This window comes from Cervus elaphus, chromosome 19, assembly GCF_910594005.1.
Source record: "Cervus elaphus chromosome 19, mCerEla1.1, whole genome shotgun sequence".
Lineage (NCBI taxonomy): Eukaryota > Metazoa > Chordata > Mammalia > Artiodactyla > Cervidae > Cervus > Cervus elaphus.
The window spans coordinates 48,496,034-48,515,759 of record NC_057833.1 but is presented as its reverse complement, the minus strand read 5'-3'; the positions used below and the strand labels follow the sequence as shown (position 1 = coordinate 48,515,759).

General features: G+C 35.1%; 1 protein-coding gene across 2 annotated transcripts in view; it reads right to left on the bottom strand.

Annotated features, from left to right (window-relative positions):
• LMLN (leishmanolysin like peptidase) overlaps positions 1-19,726 on the bottom strand; it is a 51,663-nt gene that overhangs the window by 16,439 nt on the left and 15,498 nt on the right. For both annotated transcript variants that reach the window (XR_006335394.1, XM_043875269.1), the window contains exons 7-13: positions 18,228-18,333; positions 14,858-14,952; positions 11,154-11,271; positions 9,784-9,891; positions 6,442-6,518; positions 3,131-3,241; positions 1,366-1,498 (exon numbers count right to left, since the gene is read on the bottom strand). Coding sequence is in view for 1 of the 2 variants with exons in the window: in XM_043875269.1 (XP_043731204.1) it covers positions 1,366-1,498; positions 3,131-3,241; positions 6,442-6,518; positions 9,784-9,891; positions 11,154-11,271; positions 14,858-14,952; positions 18,228-18,333 (748 nt within the window). In the remaining variant the exon portion in view is untranslated. The remainder of the gene's footprint in view (positions 1-1,365; positions 1,499-3,130; positions 3,242-6,441; positions 6,519-9,783; positions 9,892-11,153; positions 11,272-14,857; positions 14,953-18,227; positions 18,334-19,726) is intronic.

The window sequence follows — 19,726 nt, the reverse complement described above, 5'->3', positions numbered from 1 at the left end:
ATAAAGATGTTTTAAATACAATGTACTTCAAATGTTTTTAGGAGACTTAATTTATATGTTGTTTTGACAAATTTGAAAAACCCATGAGAAAATGAATGAGATAATATATATATTCGGAAACACCAAAGGAACAAGATACCAGAAAAATTTTAAAGATTTCACACTTTATACCAACTCACTGAATTAAAGTACTAAGTGCAGAAATATATAGTCACTACCTTACAGTGTCTAAAGCACTCAGTGGCGTTATAAACTATGTAGGAAGCTCAAAATTTAAAATTTAAACAACTCCTTGGTCAATGGCAGGCAGTGTTAAAACTTTTTTAGAAATAGCCACTTCAACAAAAAGCTTAAAACCTATATCAGAGATTCAGACTGAACACGTGGGACCATTGTCTTCACCTTTTAGATACCATTAGGCAAACTTGTCTAGAGCAGAAATTCCAAGCCTTTTAATTAACTGGATTAGAGTACTTTAGTTACTTTATTTTTTTCTTTTTAAAAAATATTTTTATTTTATATTGGAGTGTAGTTGATCAACAATGTTGTGTTAGTTTCAGGTGTGCAGCAAAGTGATTCAGTTATACATATAAAGTATCTATTCTTTTTCAAATTCTTTTCCCATTTAGGTTATTACAGAGTACTGAGCAGAGCTCCCGGTACTATACAGTAGGTCCTTATTGGTTGCTGTTGTTCAGTCGCTAAGATGGGTCTGACTCTTTGTGACCCCATGGACTGCAGCATGCCAGGCTCCTCTGTTCTCCACTATTCTCCCGGAGTTTGCTCAATTCATGTCCACTGAGTCAGTGATGCTATCTAACCTTATTGGTTAGCTACTTTAAATATATCACTGTGTACATGTCAGTTCCAAACTCCTAATCTATCCCTCCTCTCACCCTTCCTCTCTGGTAATCATAAGTTTGTTCTCTAAGTCTGTTTCTGTTTAAAATAAAGTTTAGTTATAAACTTTAAAATAAGTTTAACTGTATCATTTTTTTTTAAGGATCCTGCATATAAGCTATATATTTGTCTTCCCAGTCAGTTCCTTTCTTTAAAGAACCTTGTTTTTTAAATATAAATTAAATATGAAGACTTTTGAAACAAAAAGAAATAGTTTAAAAAATACACAAATATTCTAAATGTCTCTTACCACTACTACAAGGCATTGCTAGATAATAGTTAATTGCTACCAATTAACACACTGTTTATAAAGAAATGAAAAACTTCAGTTTTTTCTAACTTACAGAAAACAAATGGAGCCTGACAAATTGAAAAACTTAAGAGCTTAATTCACTCTTCCAATTCAAAATGGAGACTTCTTTTTAAAAGGTTGAATCCTGAAACTGTGCCCCAAACAAGTGTTACCTGGTATTCCTGAGGTAATGGTTTTGGAAACTTCTGCAAATTGCACACTGCAACTGCTCTCTGGTCCTGTCTGCAAGTTAATTGCAATGGATTACTTCTGAGTGTGTTACAGTAAGGGTTCAGCATCTGTCTCCTGCAGACAAAGATAAAAATACCATGGTATCAAACTCTAAAGAAGATGTTAGAAGTCTATTCTAGAGTTTGTCTTTTCTGTTACAACTTCAATGCTTTTACCATTCTTTTTTTTTTAATCATTCTTTTTTAATTAATTTGATTTTTAAAAATTTTTGGTTGCACTGGATCTTCATTATTGCATGCAGACTTTCTCTAATTGCTGTGAACAAGGGCTACCACAGAAGTCCAGCATTTTATGATTAATAGAACTTTCAAACAGTATCAGTTCAGTTCAGTTCAGTCACTCAGTCGCGTCCGACTCTTTGTGACCCCATGAACCGCAGCAGGCCAGGCCTCCCTGTCCAACACCAACTCCCGGAGCCTACCCAAACTCATGTCCATGGAGTCGGTGATGCCACCCAACCATCTCATGCACCATCCCTTCATTCTTTCTGAAGTTATTTCTCCACTGATCTCCAGTATCATATTGGGCACCTACCGACCTGGGGAGTTCATCTTTCAGTGTCCTATCTTTTTGCCTTTTCATACTGTTCATGGGGTTCTCAAGGCAAGAACACTGAAGTGGTTTGCCGTTCCCTTCTCCAGTGGACCACATTCTAGTATACAATATCATTATTCCTAGAGGAACCCTCCAAAGTAGAACTAGTATCTTCATTTCACTGATAAATAAATAGTTTGAGACATTTAGCTTGTCCAGGATCATATAGCTGACAAGGGATGGAGATGGGACTTAAACTTCTCTCTCTAAGGTCAGTGCCTTGTCCATTACAGAAGTACCTGGTAACAAGCACTTCTTCCGTTGAAGATGTTAAGTCTTACTCTTCTCATCTGGGCTAGGTCTCAAAGAGTGTTAATCACTCAGAGTTTCTACTAAAGAGTTTCAGGTCTGAGTTAAAAGCCTGCTATGAGGAAAGCTGCTCATAAGCAGTAGCAGGAAACACTGTGGCTATTTTGGGGACAGTTAACTCCAGTACAACAACCTGATCTGCTAGTGTTGTTGTTCCCAAATTTTGCTGCACGTTAGAATCATCTAGAGAAACTTTTAAAACCTCCATGCCCACCTTGAAACCCATACCAACTGAATCAGAATGTCTGAAGTCAGGAATCAGGCATTGGTATGACTTATAAAAGGACAAACTGATAATTTGAAATTAATCAAAATTTAAAAATTTTGCTTCACAAAAGCCCTATTAGGGCTTCCCTGGTGGCTCAGTAGTAAAGAATCCACTGGTCAATGCAGGACACGGGTTCAATCCCTGTTCCAGGAAGATCCCACATGCTGCAGAGCAACTAAGCCCATGCGCCACACCTACTGAAGCCCATGCACTAGAGCCGTGCTCCATAAGGAGAGAAGCCATCACAATGAGAAGTCCACGCACTGGAACCGAAGAGTAGCCCCTGCTCGCCATAACTAGAGAGTAGCCCCTGCTTGCTGCAACTAGAGAAAGCCCTAGTGCAGCAACAAAGCACCAACATAGAAAAAAATTTTTTAAAAAAAGGAACTGTGGATGGTTTCTACACAGTTTGAAATTGAATGGTTCAAACCACATTTTGAAAATAGGGACACTGGATAGAGAACAAAATCAGAAGTAAACTGTTAGCAAAGACAATAGGAGGAAATGTATCTTACTTTTGTCTCTGCTGATCAATCCAGAATTTACAGCTCCTCCTGACAAAGTCACAGCCCATTCCTCGGCCCCAGTCTAATTTCTCAGCCATGCTGTAATTAGCTTTATACCAGCTGTGGAAATAACCCAAACAAAGCACTTTATATTAGTGTCACTTAAAAAACAAGCATATCAATTACAAATCTTAACAGTGAGCAAACTAGGACCTCAAAAACGACTTTGGTGACCATCCCCACAGATGAGCATTTACAACCAAAGTCCCAGCTACACAGGATCACTGCAGCAGGGACTAGGAACCTTTAATTTTGAGGGAAACATGAGTACTTAAGGGTGCTTTTATATTTGAAAAACACCAAACCACATCATGTTTCCATTGTAACTTTCAAAGATATAAGTCACAGAGGAGAAAATGTTTGAGGTGTGAGACAAGGAGTATAAAAGGCAAAGAAACAAAGAGAATGAGAGAAAAAAAGAGAAGGGAGTAAACTGGAATTCTGTTGCATCAGAAAAAGGAAGAAATGTTTTAAAATTAACCAGTGCCATGATTTCCCTAGTGATTCATACACTCTAAGATGCTTCTGCATCCTACCTGTATCTTAAAGAAACTAGCATTATTTACAGAAGGGCTAGCAAAATAGAGCAGCAGGACCACTGCTATTGGTTACTGCTTATTAAGTGATAAATGGGAAAGGGTGATAATAGCGCTAAAAGGAATCCAGCATTTTCTTCTTTTCAAAAGTATGAATTTCCCTACTTGGACCACTGAAAACAGTAAGAAACAAGGACAACCCAGTAGAAATTAACGTAGTCCCTAGACTGTGATTTCTAAAAGCTATTCTCAAACAAAAGGAGCATTCCTGTGCTCCTTGGAAGACTGGCTGATGCCAGATCTAGAATACAGAGCGTGGGCAGATCAGCCTGTACATCTTGCCATACCAAAAAGCAAGGAAGCTATCAAAAACTGAGACTCATCAAAATAAACCCAAGAGCCCACAAAGAAAAAGACTCCCATTGGAGTCATTTTAAAACAGTATTCTGTTGCTTTATAAGAAAGTTCTACTGCCTTAAAAACCAGGAATCTCTACATAAATCAATTTCACTTGTAATTAAAAATACTGTTTATAGTATGGTACTGGCACAAAGACAGAAATATAGATCAATGGAACAGAATAGAAAGCCCAGAGATAAATCCACGAACTTATGAACACCTTATCTTTGACAAAGGAGGCAAGGATACACAATGGAAAAAAGACAACCTCTTTAACAAGTGGTGCTGGGAAAGCTGGTCAACCACTTGTAAAAGAATGAAACTAGAACACTTTCTAACACCATACACAAAAATAAACTCAAAATGGATTAAAGATCTAAATGTAAGACCAGAAACTATAAAACTCCTAGAGGAGAACATAGGCAAAACACTCTCCGACATAAATCACAGCAAGATCCTCTATGACCCACCTCCTAGAATATTGGAAATAAAAGCAAAACTAAACAAATGGGACCTAATCAAACTTAAAAGCTTTTGCACTACAAAGGAAACTATAAGTAAGGTGAAAAGACAGCCCTCAGATTGGGAGAAAATAATAGCAAATGAAGAAACAGACAAAGGATTAATCTCAAAAATATACAAGCAACTCTTGAAGCTCAATTCCAGAAAAATAAATGACCCAATCAAAAAATGGGCCAAAGAACTAAACAGACATTTCTCCAAAGAAGACATACAGATGGCTAACAAACACATGAAAAGATGCTCAACATCACTCATTATCAGAGAAATGCAAATCAAAACCACAATGAGGTACCATTACAAGCCAGTCAGGATGGCTGCTATCCAAAAGTCTACAAGCAATAAATGCTGGAGAGGGTGTGGAGAAAAGGGAACCCTCTTACACTGTTGGTGGGAATGCAACCTAGTACAGCCGCTATGGAGAACAGTGTGGAGATTTCTTAAAAAATTGGAAATAGAACTGCCATATGACCCAGCAATACCACTCCTGGGCATACACACTGAGGAAACCAGATCTGAAAGAGACACGTGCACCCCAATGTTCATCGCAGCACTGTTTATAATAGCCAGGACATGGAAGCAACCTAGATGCCCATCAGCAGATGAATGGATAAAGAAGCTGTGGTACATATACACCATGGAATATTACTCAGCCGTTAAAAAGAATTCATTTGAACCAGTTCTAATGAGATGGATGAAACTGGAGCCCCTTATACAGAGTGAAGTAAGCCAGAAAGATAAAGAACATTACAGCATACTAACACATATATATGGAATTTAGAAAGATGGTAATGATAACCCTATATGCAAAACAGAAAAAGAGACACAGAAGTACAGAACAGACTTTTGAACTCTGTGGGAGAAGGTGAGGGTGGGATGTTGCGAAAGAACAGCATGTATATTATCAAGGATGAAACAGATCACCAGCCCAGGTGGGATGCATGAGACAAGTGCTCGGGCCTGGTGCACTGGGAAGACCCAGAGGAATTGGGTGGAGAGGGAGGTGGGAGGGGGGATCGGGATGGGGAATACGTGTAAATCTATTGCTGATTCATGTCAATGTATGACAAAACCCACTGAAAAAATAAATAAATAAATTTAAAAAAAAATAAAAAATAAAAAAAAAGAAGAAACTGAAAGTTAGATTAGAAGAATATTTATGGCAGAGGACACAGCAAGAATGCAGGGGTTAGGGCAAGAATTTGCCTCCCTTTAAGATTTGTAAGAATAGCATTGAAACAATGCTATTAACAATAATATCAAGGGTGAAACAGACCACCAGCCCAGGTTGGATGCATGAGACGGGTGCTCTGGGCTGGTGCACTGGGAAGACCCAGAGGGATGGGATGGAGAGGGAGGCGGGAGGGGGGATCGGGATGGGGAACACATGTAAATCCATGGCTGATTCATGTCAATGTATGGCAAAAACCACTACAATATTGTAAAGGAATTAGCCTCCAACTAATAAAAATAAATGAAAAAAAAAATACTGTTTATATAAGCTTTTCCTTCATATCATCATGCCCTCTATTTATTAAAAAATAAATCTCATTCATTTATTTATGAGGGATTTAGTTTTATTCTATTCTACATACCTCAGGGTCTCAAACATTTATTGAATGAATGAATGGTCATGGATAGCTAACTGAAAAAAATTTTAAAAACAGGTATATTTATAAAAAAAAAAGATATATTTATCTTCAGTGTAAAATATATTTGCTTAATATTCATTTCATCTTAATAGTAATCTTAATATTCATTTCATTTTAATAAACAATTCATGTAAAATTCTCACAGCTATCTTACCCAGTGTCCTCCATTAACGCCAGAGTGATTCGAGAGAGGACTCGGTTCTGGGTATGAGAACCAGTCATTGCTTCATTCTGAAAATCACCAACAGATTTTAATTAGAAGACTGGATTCCTTGCAACTCCCAATAATTTCCGTGATTGCTTTAGTGTATAGGTAAAATATTGAAGGTGTGAGAGGCTGACAAAATGTTGACTTAAAATAGTAAAATATATAAGCTTTCTTTAAGATGACAGACTGAAGCTTAAAGCAAAATCTACTCTCTCCCTCAAATATCTATATTGTGTACAATTTCCCTGTAATAACAGATAATTAGCATTTAGAACTCTGTGATGAAAATGAAGATAAATATATGGAAACAGAAATATTGTAAAAACATTATACTATTAAGGCAAAGTAATGTTGGTGGTTGAGACAGATACCCAGATAATGGAGTGGAGAATGGAATACTTGCTTCAATTACAAAGAAAATGCTTTTATAACCAACTTTTTATACTCTGTGATCACAAAAATATATACTAATATGAAAAACAAGTATCACAAAATCATAGGGTCAAAGGAGTTGCCTGAGGGACACAAAATATCATCAAGGTCTATTATCTACCCAATGTCTTAATTAATATATAAGAAAATTCCTACCAGGAGGTCACCTAATGGTAAGGACTTCCCTGTCTCTTAAGAAAGTACATTGTATCTTTGGAATGCTCAGATTCTTCTTTTTTGGGTAGGGGGTGTGCTGCATGGCTTGAGGTATCTTAGTTCTCAGATCAGGAACTGAACCCACGTTCTTGGCAGCAAAAGCATGGAGTCCTAACTACTGGACTTCCAGGGAATTCCTATATCTTGTTAACCTTTATGTTGAACATTGGATTGCCATCTCAAGTACTTTAATTTCATCTTTTTAAAACACAGCTCAAGAACACAATGTTGATTTTAGATGAAAGGCAGCAGTTAAAGAAATTAGTAAAATTACTATTTTCAAGTCTTCTATTGAAATGTAAGTAAATTTTCATTTCTGACCCATCTGTAGCTTTCGAAAGAGAATCACTTGAGAAAAACTGCTTAAGGAAAATAAAGAAACTGAAATTCCCATGTGAGATAAAAGTGTACATGTCTTCTGTAAGTTTCTATCACTGTTATTTCATGGTCACCCAGATAAGGTCAGTAAAGCACTAATCTCATTCTTTTCATAATTTTGCTAACTTGGATCATGATGTACGTAAACTGCAACCGTTTCCTTATTTAAACAGACCTCTAAAAAAATATACTATTGTCGTTCAGTCGCTAAGTTGTGTCTGACTCTTTGCGAGTCCATGGGCTGTAGCATGTCAAGCTGCCCTGTCCTTCACTATCTCCTGGAGTTTGTTCAAACTTCCTTTGACCCAGAAATTCCATTCTTCTTTTACATAAACAGATCTGATCTTGCATTAACTTTCTAGTTCTGCTCCCCTGGAAACCTAATAAGGGTGGAATGTCAACTGTGCTACTAGGCAATAGGACTTAAGGAACAAAGATCACCTGATATCCTTCTGGACTTGGGATTCTTGTAGATGAACATGAATACCTGTTGGTTAGCCACAGTTTGGAACTTCTCTCGGAGAAGGCAATGGCAACCCACTCCAGTACTCTTGCCTGGAAAATCCCATGGATGGAGGAGCCTGGTAGGCTGCAGTCCATGGAGTCGCTAAGGGTAGGACACGACTGAGCGACTTCAATTTCACTTTTCACTTTCCTGCATTGGAGAAGGAAATGGCAACCCACTCCAGTGTTCTTGCCTGGAGAATCCCAGGGACGGGGGAGCCTGGTGGGCTGACGTCTCTGGGGTCGCACAGAGTCGGACACTACTGGAGCGACTTAGCAGCAGCAGCAGCAGCAGGGACTTCTCTGTGTGCAGTGAGTGTTATGGGTATGTCCCTTACAGGCATCTGGAAGTTAAGTCTATGAAACTGTTAAAAATAAACCATGCTGGTCCTTATTTGGGACATGGTACTTCTAAACCAGGCTGGTTCTTGTACACCTGTTATGGTCTTGTGCTTGTCGTGTTTGAGCCAGAGAGAGAGGGGAAGAGGCATGCATGGTAGCCCTAGATTACTGTGCAGAGCACAAGAGAAATGCCTGACTGCCATGCTGACATGCTATACTTTCTCTCTTGTATCCTTCTAGTATGTTTTGAATGTGACCTGTTTAGGGTTCACAGGTTTGACTGACTGTTTTTTGAACCTAAGAACACACTGGAATGCCACTCCTGTACGGCACTGAAGATATAAATAAATCACTCATTATAACATTTTTAAGAGAAAACATTTAAAACATAATTATTCATTGACATAGGATTACTGTCCCATTCATATAACACTATGGTGGTTTAGTCACTAAGTCGTGTCTGACTCTTGTGACCCCAGGGACTGTAGCCCTCCAGGCTCCTCTGTCCATGGGATTCTTCAGGCAAGAATACTGGAGTGGGTTGCCATTTCCTTCTCCACATATAACACTATGTAGCTATTTAAAAATAAACAGATCCAAGTATAAAGTATATTCTACTAATGAATGTATTTCTGTAATGTGAATGAGCTCATATGAGACTAGCAAATAAGGGAATCACATTAGTATAAGATGGAATCATGTTGGTTCATAACAATTTCTCCTGGATTTTAATGTTTTATGCAGTGGAGGAACAGCAGCTAAATCAATCACTTTGCTGTATATCTGAAACTAACACAGCATTGTGAGTCAACTCTGTTCCAATATAAGATAAAAATTAAAAAACAAACAAAAACCCAAAATACACTAAGACACCTGAACACAGCAAGAGAGGACAGCTGTGCTGTGCATGAAGCTCCATGCTCTTCCAGTTGGCTCAGCAGGGCCAGAGGCTCTGTCTTAGAAGGACTTGCTGCACTGTTTTTGTACACTTCACTCTTTTTACATTTTACTCTTGTCCCCATTATTTAGATTTATAGTCTCCCATCGATCTCCCATTGCTTTTTACTGTTGTTTAAGGTAAAAGAAATACTAAAGTAAATAAATATAGGAGCTTATTTATTGGAAATACAATGTGTTTTTAGACTGAGCTAGTACTTTTATTAAGACTTATTGCTTTTGTTAAGACTTGGTATTTGTGTTTCCCACAAATTGTTATTTTTTATTTTGAAGAAAGAGATTGCTTAGGAAAGCATACACTGTATTACAGCAGAAGCATCTGTAATTCCTTGGAAAGTATATTATTAAATGGAAAAAGCTGCATAAATGCATGAACCTATTTAAATAAAAAAAACTACATTAGTATATCTATTTTCTTAAAGAAAAAATATGTCCAGTAGCATCTTCAAATAAACTGACCTCTAATAACCGCTTTTCCCAATGGTTGAGCTCAGTGCCCATACCACCTTGATTTTCAAGTTCCATGCCCTCAAGAATTGGACAGTTAAAGTGTTTTCGTGCTTCATCCTAAGAATCAGAAAATAAATAAATAAACCCATAAAAGTACAACATAATGGCAAACTCATTATCACACTGGATAAAATAAAGTAGCCACTAAGGAATTACTTTGATGAGGAGACAGAATGTCTTTTAAAAATATAGCTTTTAATATAATTAAATATTTTGACACCGTCACACTTTTCTTTGCTATTGAACTACTATTCTCTTATTATTTTTTCCTCTATTTGAAGATTTTGGCTTTAAGTCATATATTTTAAAAAGTTATAGACTGGTATGATTGCTATTTGTAACTTTTGTGTCAACAATGATTTTAATGCAGGTATAAACTGCTCATATTATGGACACAGTCTTTGTTTAGAAAAATAAGTTGTTCATTAGAAAACAATTTTGTTCTTTTGGTTTCACCTGTACATCAGTTAAGAATATGAAGTACAGGGATGGGCAGTATTCCGAGAGCAGCGCAAAAATTCAGAGGTCAGAACGAGCTGTATGTAGTTAAGAGAGGGGGTAGGGAGAATAAGTTTCTGTCATTAAATAAGCGAGTGAGATGATTAATTTTATATATCAACCAGGCTGGGGCAAAGTGCCCACATATTTGATCAAACATTATTCTGAATGCTTCTGTGAAGGTGTTTTTGGATGAGATTAACATTTCAATTAGTGGGCTTTAAGTAAAGCTGACCACTTTTGTAACATAAATGGGCCAGTCAGTTGAAGGTCTTCATAGAACAAAGACTGACTTCACCCCTGAGCAAGAAGGAATTCTGCCAGCAGACTGTCTTTGGACTCAAACTGCAACTCTTCCCTATTTCTTCAGCTTGCCAGACTACCTCATCAGATTTTAGTCTCTCTAATAAACCTCCACAACTACATCAGCCACTCCTTAAAATAAATCTCTTCATCTCTTTCTCTCTCAACAAACACATCCTGTTGGTCTGTTCCTATGCAGATCCTCCTGAATAAAACTGATTCCAAATGAAATGACCAGCAATTATACAAATAGTACAAGTGATCCTTTGAGGTATCACAACCGAGCACTGGTGTAACAACCTAAAGCGGTGGGTAGAATGGAGCCGTTGAGTCATTGCTAAATTTTCCTTCCTCAGATGTCTCTTGGACTGCAGCTTTACTGTACTGCCTTTATGTTTCCTACTACAAGATTTGAAATTTAACCATTAGTTCTTAAACAATAATGATTAGTAAAGAAAGGACCATAATGAATGAAAAGAGCAGACAGCTCATGAGACATGAAGCTCAGTAATACTCACGACAACACGAGGTGTTACTAGAAGATTAACAGTGTGAGGAACTCTCTTATTATCGCGAATGTCCCATAATCTCTCCACTTTTCGAACTACTTTATCACTCCATTGATATAATCCAAGACTGCAATTAAAGAATAAAAATACAGTCCTTCTTGCAAATTTGTCACCACTTTAGTGTAGAAGTGTTTATGAATATCAATATGAAATTAAAATATCTGACCTTGTATTTGACACCAAGTGCAAGCAAAGACTTGATAGCATTTTCTAATTTAACCTTTTCAGTAACTTTAAGAGATTATCATCACTACTTTGCAGATAAAGAGACAGAAGCTTAGAGAGATGAAGTAATTTGCTCAAATTCAAATAGCTAATACTGGGCTAAGATGACAGTGAATTATTTCCTCTTAACAAATTTACTGAATAAAACAAAAGTATATCTAGAGAGATATCTAAGTACTGTATATAAAAAGACTTAACAGAAGGTGACATTTTAACTTAATTTTGCTGTTGTTTAGTTACTAAATTGTGTCTGACTCTTTGCAACCCCATGGACTGTAGCCTCTCAGGTTCCTCTGTCCATGAGATTTCCCAGGCAAGAATACTGGAGTGGGTGGCTATTTCCTTCTCTAGGGCATTTTCCCAACCCAGGCACTGAACCTGTGTCTCCTGCATTGCAAGCAGATTCTTTACTACTGAGCCACTGGGGAAGCCCTTAAACTTACTAAGAAAGTATAATTTACTTAACAATTGTGCTGTAAAGTAAATTATACTTTTTATAATTGATTATTCAACAAGAAAAAATTAAATCCCTATTTTAAGGATAAAATCCCTATTGTACCCCATATACAGAAATAAATTCCAGACAAATGTCAGTAAAAATGGCAGAGTAAGGACCACTGAACTTCATGAAGGCAAAGAAGAAAGTATCAAAATTAGCCAAATGAATTTTTTCAGAGCTCTGGGAATTAACCAAAGGCTTGCAGCAATCCAGGAAGCACTTCTTTAAGAAAAACGGATGAATCTCAGGAAAAACAGCAAGCTTTGTGGCAGTTTCCCATGCCCTCTCTCCAGCTCTATAGCAGCCTTGAAAACCAACAGCCCACAGTCATGGTGAAAACCAGCAACCTGGCAGCCAGAGGGAGCAGAATAGGGTTAACTGGCAGAAGGCATTTAAAAAAAAAACAAAATGATTCAACTATGCCTATAAGATACACAGTTCACACTCAAGGATACAAATAGGTTGACTGTAAAAGGATTAAAAACATGTATCATGCAAATAGCACTCAAAAAAAGAGCTGGGACATTTATACTATTATCAGACAAAATTGTTACTAGAAACATTTTATAATGAAGACAGGGTCAGCCCACCAAGAAGACATAATAAACATGTATATACCTTAGGAAAGAACCCCAAAATACATGAAGCAAAAATAAATTCTAAATGGATTAAAGCTAGGAACATAAAAATTCAAATAATAAATTTACCATAAAAAATTTAGAATATTTTTATAATCTTTTAGAGCAGAAGAAACTTTCTTAAGCAAGAAAATAGATAAATTTAATAGTGTAAAATTTAAAAACTTTTCTGCATGGCAAAAATATGATAAAAAAATAAGTAAATGGGAGAAAACAATCTCATTTTGGAGAATCTATCTTGCACAAATAAAAGCACTACCACAAAAGTGTTATATTTATTATAGAAAATTATAATGGTCATCAATTTTCATCTTTGCCTATAAGCTGCATCGTTATTTTCTGGCTTTTCCTAGATTACTTCTACCACTGACCCTATGAATCTCTCTCAACAGTAAAACAGAATATAAAGAAATCAGTTTTCCCACCATTATTTTATGAAGATTTTATATATTATTCAAGGAATTATATGGTAAACACTGTATACTCAATAACCGTTACTTATATTCTACAATTAATCCTTTGTTTTATTTGCTGTGTATCTGTTCATCTATTCATGCCTTAGAAAGGTTATTGTTAATTCCTTTTCTTTTTCCACAGCAAGGCAATGTTTAAACATAAATAGTGAACAAAGCCAAAAGGAAAAGAAACAGTGTTTACTGTATTAATAACTCCAATATTCTCTTCACCATTCACATTTCAAGATTAAAGGTTTCTTCAAATAAAAAGGTGAGAGACAAATCCAACTCTTTCTATGTCTACCATCTGTATTTATTACTCTGTTATCTCTGTTTATATTGTAAGATTTTCTGCTTTTAAGGAATATCCAAAATGTAAGAAAGTACTGCAATTATCAGCTTAATAATGGTCCTTATGTGTGGGTATCTCTCTCCTCCTTATCACTACATAGATGTTCCTACTCTCACTACTTATGTGTTTCCTATAAAGACCACAATTCTTAGGAAAGACCAGACTTCTTCCATACCACCAAACAAATACAATCTAGGAAGTAAAACATCTATTTCTACATTACAGTTTTGTTTCTAACAATTTTGTTTTTTAACATGTACTCTAAAAAAATACTATGATGAATAAAGTATTATCTGTTTTTAATAATTATGCACTTCTAGCTACCTAGAAGTGAGAAGAGAAGGAGGCAACAGAGGATGGCAGGATGGTATCACTGACTCAATGGACATGAGTTTGAGCAAACTCAGGAAGATAGTGAAGGACAGAAAAGCCTGGTGTGCTGCAGTTCATGGGGTCACAAAGCAGGCACAACTGAGCAACTGAACAATAAGCTACCTAAATGGAGATCTTCATGAGAGAATTAATTTTTTATTCTATATCTGTTTACCACTACCTACTCTGTGGAATAGCGTCAGTACACTGAGAAGGTTTCCTTATGTGCCTTCTCAATCTGTTCAACTTGCATGGCATTTAATAGCCTAAGGCTTCAAGTAAAATTACTCATCTGTCTTTTATCATGGACTGTTTTTAAACTTCATACAACTAGACTATGACCTCTTTTGTTCAACCCTATAACTACGATATTCGTTCACGTTATTACATGTAGCAATGATGTGTTCTTTTCAGGGCCTTGTAGTTTTTGATTATAGGAATATATTACAATTTATTTATCCATTCCTCTATTGATAGACCTTTGGGTGGTTTCCATTTTTTGCTTATTAATAACTGCCATTAACATTCATGTACATGTCTTTTTGTGGACATGTGCTCTTAAATTAGATATATAAATCCATGCAAATGGTTATAATTCTGTGACTGATAGTCTATATAATAATTTTTTTAAAGTATTTCTTAGTATTATTTCTTTTAGGCCCTGAACTTCTAGATCACTGGTAACATGTGAAATAAAATAGTTTTTAAAAACTGTAAAATACAGTTTACAGTTAACATGTAAACATTGTAATGTATAGACAATAACTATTAATAAGCCAAAATATAACCAACCCATATTCTCCCATGGCCTGACTCTCTTGTAAAGTAACATAAGCTACTACAGAGTGGTGGAAAAGAGCCCTGCCTGGCAAGAAGAGTCTTCGCTCTTTGGGTAAGTCACTTAAGTTTTCTCCGTCTCAGCTGTTTCATCTGTGAAATGAAAAGGTAAAGCTAAATAACCTTATATCCTATCTTGTTATAATAATATAGGATATACAATCTTAGGCTAGCCATAAAGCCACTATTATTTGTAGAAATTAACACACAAGAATTCTCAGGTTCTAGTCTTAGCATCCTCCTAAAAGAGAACAAGAACAAAAAAACCCAAATACCTATAGTTAAAAGGTGGGAGACCATCTGCAAATCTTGAAGTTAAAGGATTTCCATCTTTATCATGGTAGAATGCAAATAGCCCAGCAGAGAAACCCTGTAAGAAAAAGTTCAAAATGTCTTACAGTGAAAAATATCAAATCTGACTACAGATATCACAACATGCCACTATCAAAAGAAAACACTGATATAACCACATAAAAGCATCATGGCAATATTTCTGTAGGAACTTGCCATATACTAGAGTAGGACTGAAATTATTTCATATTATAAATTTTAAATTCCAATTACTTGAGATAATTCCTAAGTGAAAAAATCAAAAGCAATAGTAAAGACATTCTTTGGTTGGTATAGACAACGCATTTATTTGTTTAAAGATGTGTTTATCACAGGTGGTCCTCTTTACATGAACTTACTAATAAACTCTATATCTGCAATGAGGGAATGCTACTATTGAGAATAATTAACAATACAGTTCAGAGCAGGGGAGTGTGCTCATAAGAATACTCATAAAAATTCAAAGACTTTGATCCCAAAGTCCATACTTAATATATATCTATATCTAAAAAATGACTATAAATGTATGCATATGTGGGGGGATGTATACTCTGGAAAAAAGACTGGAAACATATATAGAAATGTTAGCTGTAGTTCTTTTGGTGGTAACATGTAAAATCATCTGTATTTCTAAAGGTTTTCTTTCCAATGTGAATTTGTCTATAATCACATTTTTAGACAATATTTTTAAGAAGTCTTCAATTTTAATAAGATAATAGATACTTTACATAAACGTATTCAAAGTCCCATTTGCTATTCTCCCCCCTCCCAAATAAGATAAGGAAATGGGCAAAAAAAGAAAAAAAAATTATTGACATTGGACATCTCCTGTTTCATTAGTAAGATTTCTTTACTTTCTTTCCTAACCTAAATAACTAAAAAAAAAAGCACTTTTGTAACTACTAATTTAAGTATGTTTTAACATTGAAAATATGCTAGAGTTTATATTCAAATAACAATCACAAATGATCATGTAATCAATTTCTTTGGCAAATTTCTTTGCTTACATAACTGTGGTCTCTGTGTCATTCAAGGCTTGCCAAAATGATTAACGGAATCCAGAGTATTCTTTTATTCCTACATTTCTTCTTTTTTAATCTCTGAAGATGCAAAGGATATTTAATGGAGTCAGCTAAGAAAATCTAAATAGTTTTTTTTTTTAGAAAATCTAAATAGTTTTTAATATAGAATTCATTGAGGTAATATAAAGCTTAAAATAGTATGATGTGCCTCATCCTTTAGAATATTCTAAATCCACATTTTTTTCTTCCCTATCAAGTTGAAAATTTTTCTAAGCACACACATTTCAGAAGGCATATCTAGTATTGAAAGTACCAGGAATGACTGTATTTGATAGTTAGAGCATATATAACTTTATAGAGAATAAGTGTATTTGTTAAACATTTAATTCTTACCATCTTCCAGAATGGTTTTTGAGACAAACTAATATTTTTAATTTCTTAGGTTTTTGAAATTTTTAAAATACAAATATACAAAAAAGTTTAAAGATCTAAAAGAAACTTATGTTTACTGTTTAAGAGGATTTAAGATATGTTTTGCTATGTTTTCTTTAGACTTTTTTTAAAGAAATAAAAACACTGCAGAATATTGTTGAAGGCCCATTACCTTAACCCTTTCTCTTCTCTCTTTTCCCAGAGGTAATTACTACCTTAAAGTCAATACACATATTATGACAATATAGTTAGTTGATTTCCTGTCAATATAAATAACTTAAAAATATCAGTCAAATTTAGAATCCTTTTCATCATAATTAGACATTAGTAAAATTACTGATTTGTTTTTTTTGCAGTTTCTATTCGCACCATTTGAGAGATGCTTTGTGCTTCATTTGTTTCATCTTATTCCTGAAATAAATTTTTATTATTTTTATTAAAAAAAAGTCAACATACATAGTAACTCTGATGCATGCTTTTACATTCAATGGTGTCTGACTCTGAGATTCCCTGACTGCTAAAATAAATCTCAATGTGTTCTTATATACTTCTTGACCAACTGGATCTTTTCTTTTGTGACCTGCCTGTTTATAATCCAATTTACCTCATGTCTGGGACTTCTGCATTCATGTTCACTTATACATTAGATTTAAAAACTGCTGGGTTTTTTTCTGGTTCTCTCAGCATCAAATATCTACAGTTTTTGGAGCTTAAAGCTGAAAATGTTTTTTTGAATGATGTTTGTCTTTCATCACAATAGCAGGTTCGATTTACTTTTTTAGTAAAAGGAAAACATGATTCATTTCAGAATCTCCTTACTTGAAAAACATAAGTGCTATCTGTATACACTAGAGTTTCACTGAATTATTCAGGTATTTGCTGATTTAAACAAATAATACATGATAGCTCATGAAAAAAGACTAATAAATAATAGCCATTAATTTTATTATACCTTACTCTGTAGAGCATGGTGCTAAACCATTTATATGCTTTATCTTATCTGAACTTCAAGAAAAAAATCCACTCTAGTATGTACTACTATCTTCATTTTATAGATGAAATGGAGACTTATAAAGGCTAAATAATTTCTAATAGACCCCCAAGATTTTTAGCTTAAGGAGATTCACACCTAGATCTGTGTGATCTATTCTCTCTTAATCATTGCATTTAACTCCCATCTATTATATTTTCTAAACACATGAAAGACATCAGGAAGACATTTCCTATGTCTTAGGCAACTTCATTTAATTCCCCAGACATCGTGTAAAAGTTTACTACTTTGGACTGATTGGGGAAAAGCAAAAAGAAGTTCTGAATCAGTTAGTATATATAAAATTTAGAAAGCCTAAACAGATCAAGAAGACTTTTAGAAATGAGATCTCTAAAAGAGAGAAGACAGATCTATAACCTGATATCACTTTTTTTCCCTTAAAGATTTGTTAATTAATTTAGCTGAACTAGGTCTTGGTTGCGGCATGTGGGGATCTAGTTCTCTGACAAGGAATTGAACCCGTGCCCTCTGCATTGGGAGCGCAGAGTTTAAGCCACTGGACCACCAGGGAAGTCCCTAGATATCACTTTTAATTACTAAGTCTTCTTAAGAAGCTTAATCATTTTTTCAAAACTCCTATTTATCCAATGGATTTACTTTAATTATTTTTAGTAGTATAACTCAACCTAGACACTATCCTAAACATTAAAAATTCTCTATCAGCTATTGGCAGAGGCCTAATCAACTAGGTTTTATTGAACACAATCTAAAAAGCCACATAATCTTAAATTTTAATATATAATTAAAATGAGAGTATAATCAAAAACTCAAGGCATGAAGGAAAGAGTAATAGTTAACAGCAAAATTTACCAGTGCATGAATAATCTCATGTTTCACTGTGGACAGCATCCCAACAAACTCCTGAGGCTGGGTAGAGATCATATTTGGACACAGGTTAGCATATCCTGCTATTGGCCTGTTAAAACAGACATTGAATTTTTAATTATATTCCAGAACAGTGTGTACTATGATATCTATTAACCTATATTTTTCTATAAAAAACTGATTAAGGTCAGAAAAATCTTTGTTAAATATCAAATGTCATTTTATAACATAACGTCTAACTTTCACTATATTTTATTTCCAAGACTTATACCTGTTTTCCCCTGTGATACAGCTAATCAACACTTGTTCCCATGAAAGGATAGAGTCAGTTAATTATACTTCAGTGTGAATTTGTAAAATAGGTCAATATCTACCAAAAAAGGGAATGAACTGGAAAACTTAAATTCTAACACTATTTTACTCGCAAAACTCATTTCTGACTTTAGCATTTCACTATATGTACAGGCACAGGGACAGACAAGTAGGTAGAGAGGGAAAATAGTTATATAATAGGACAGACAATAAGCAAATCATTCAGGTTGCTGCAAGTTACAGAACCCTCTTATTTCCATTTCACTATCCTCCTCCTTCTGTCCCAACAATACTTTCATTAACATAAAGATTTTTATCTTCCTATCATCATCTTTCATACAGTATTTTGTACCTTCTAGAATCTACAAAATTCTATATCTCTTTATGAGCCTAGAACTTGAGAATCCAAGAGCTGACTGGGACCTAGAGTAATTCAATTTCACCATGCATCTGTCTTTCAAAAACTGTGCCAAACAGCAATATAAGGAACCCCAAGATTTTTTCTCCCAACACTACATTAACATTTTACCACAGAAATGTCACAAACCTCCCCAAATAGTGATAGCTTATTTACAAAGTAACAGGCTTTTGTAGGTAAAAAAAAAAAAGCCTTATGTAGGTAAAAAAGGAAAAAAAACCACACAGTGCACTTCTTTTTTCATACTTGAAAACAACAGATTTACACTTAGAAAATTATGACTATAATTTACTCACCAAAATGTTACCATGGTGACCTCTAAAATATAAAATAAATGTCTCTGTCAGGCTCAAACCCTCAGGGACTTCTTAAGCATTTAGAATAAAACAGCCCTATCTGCTTCTCCCTCCAGTGCATCTCCTGAAGCTCTCATCCTCAACACCAACAGGTTGACACAGCTTTTTCCTAACATAAGCTCTAATCCAGCTCTTTATGTGGCTGATGCTGATAACTGTCAGCTTATATCTAAAGTTTCACTTTTTCAAAGAGGTCTTCTTTGTCCAATTCATCTAAATTATGTTTGCCTTCTTTTGTTCTCTTTTGTGTCGCAGCACCCTGTCTTTTTCTACAAAGTATTTATCATATTTGAAGTCACAAGTCTCTAACTGTATTTAACTAGTACCTGACTCCCTCTGTAATCTGTAAATTTCACGAGGCAGGTACATGTGCCTTTTTGTTCACCTAGTCTGCTGGC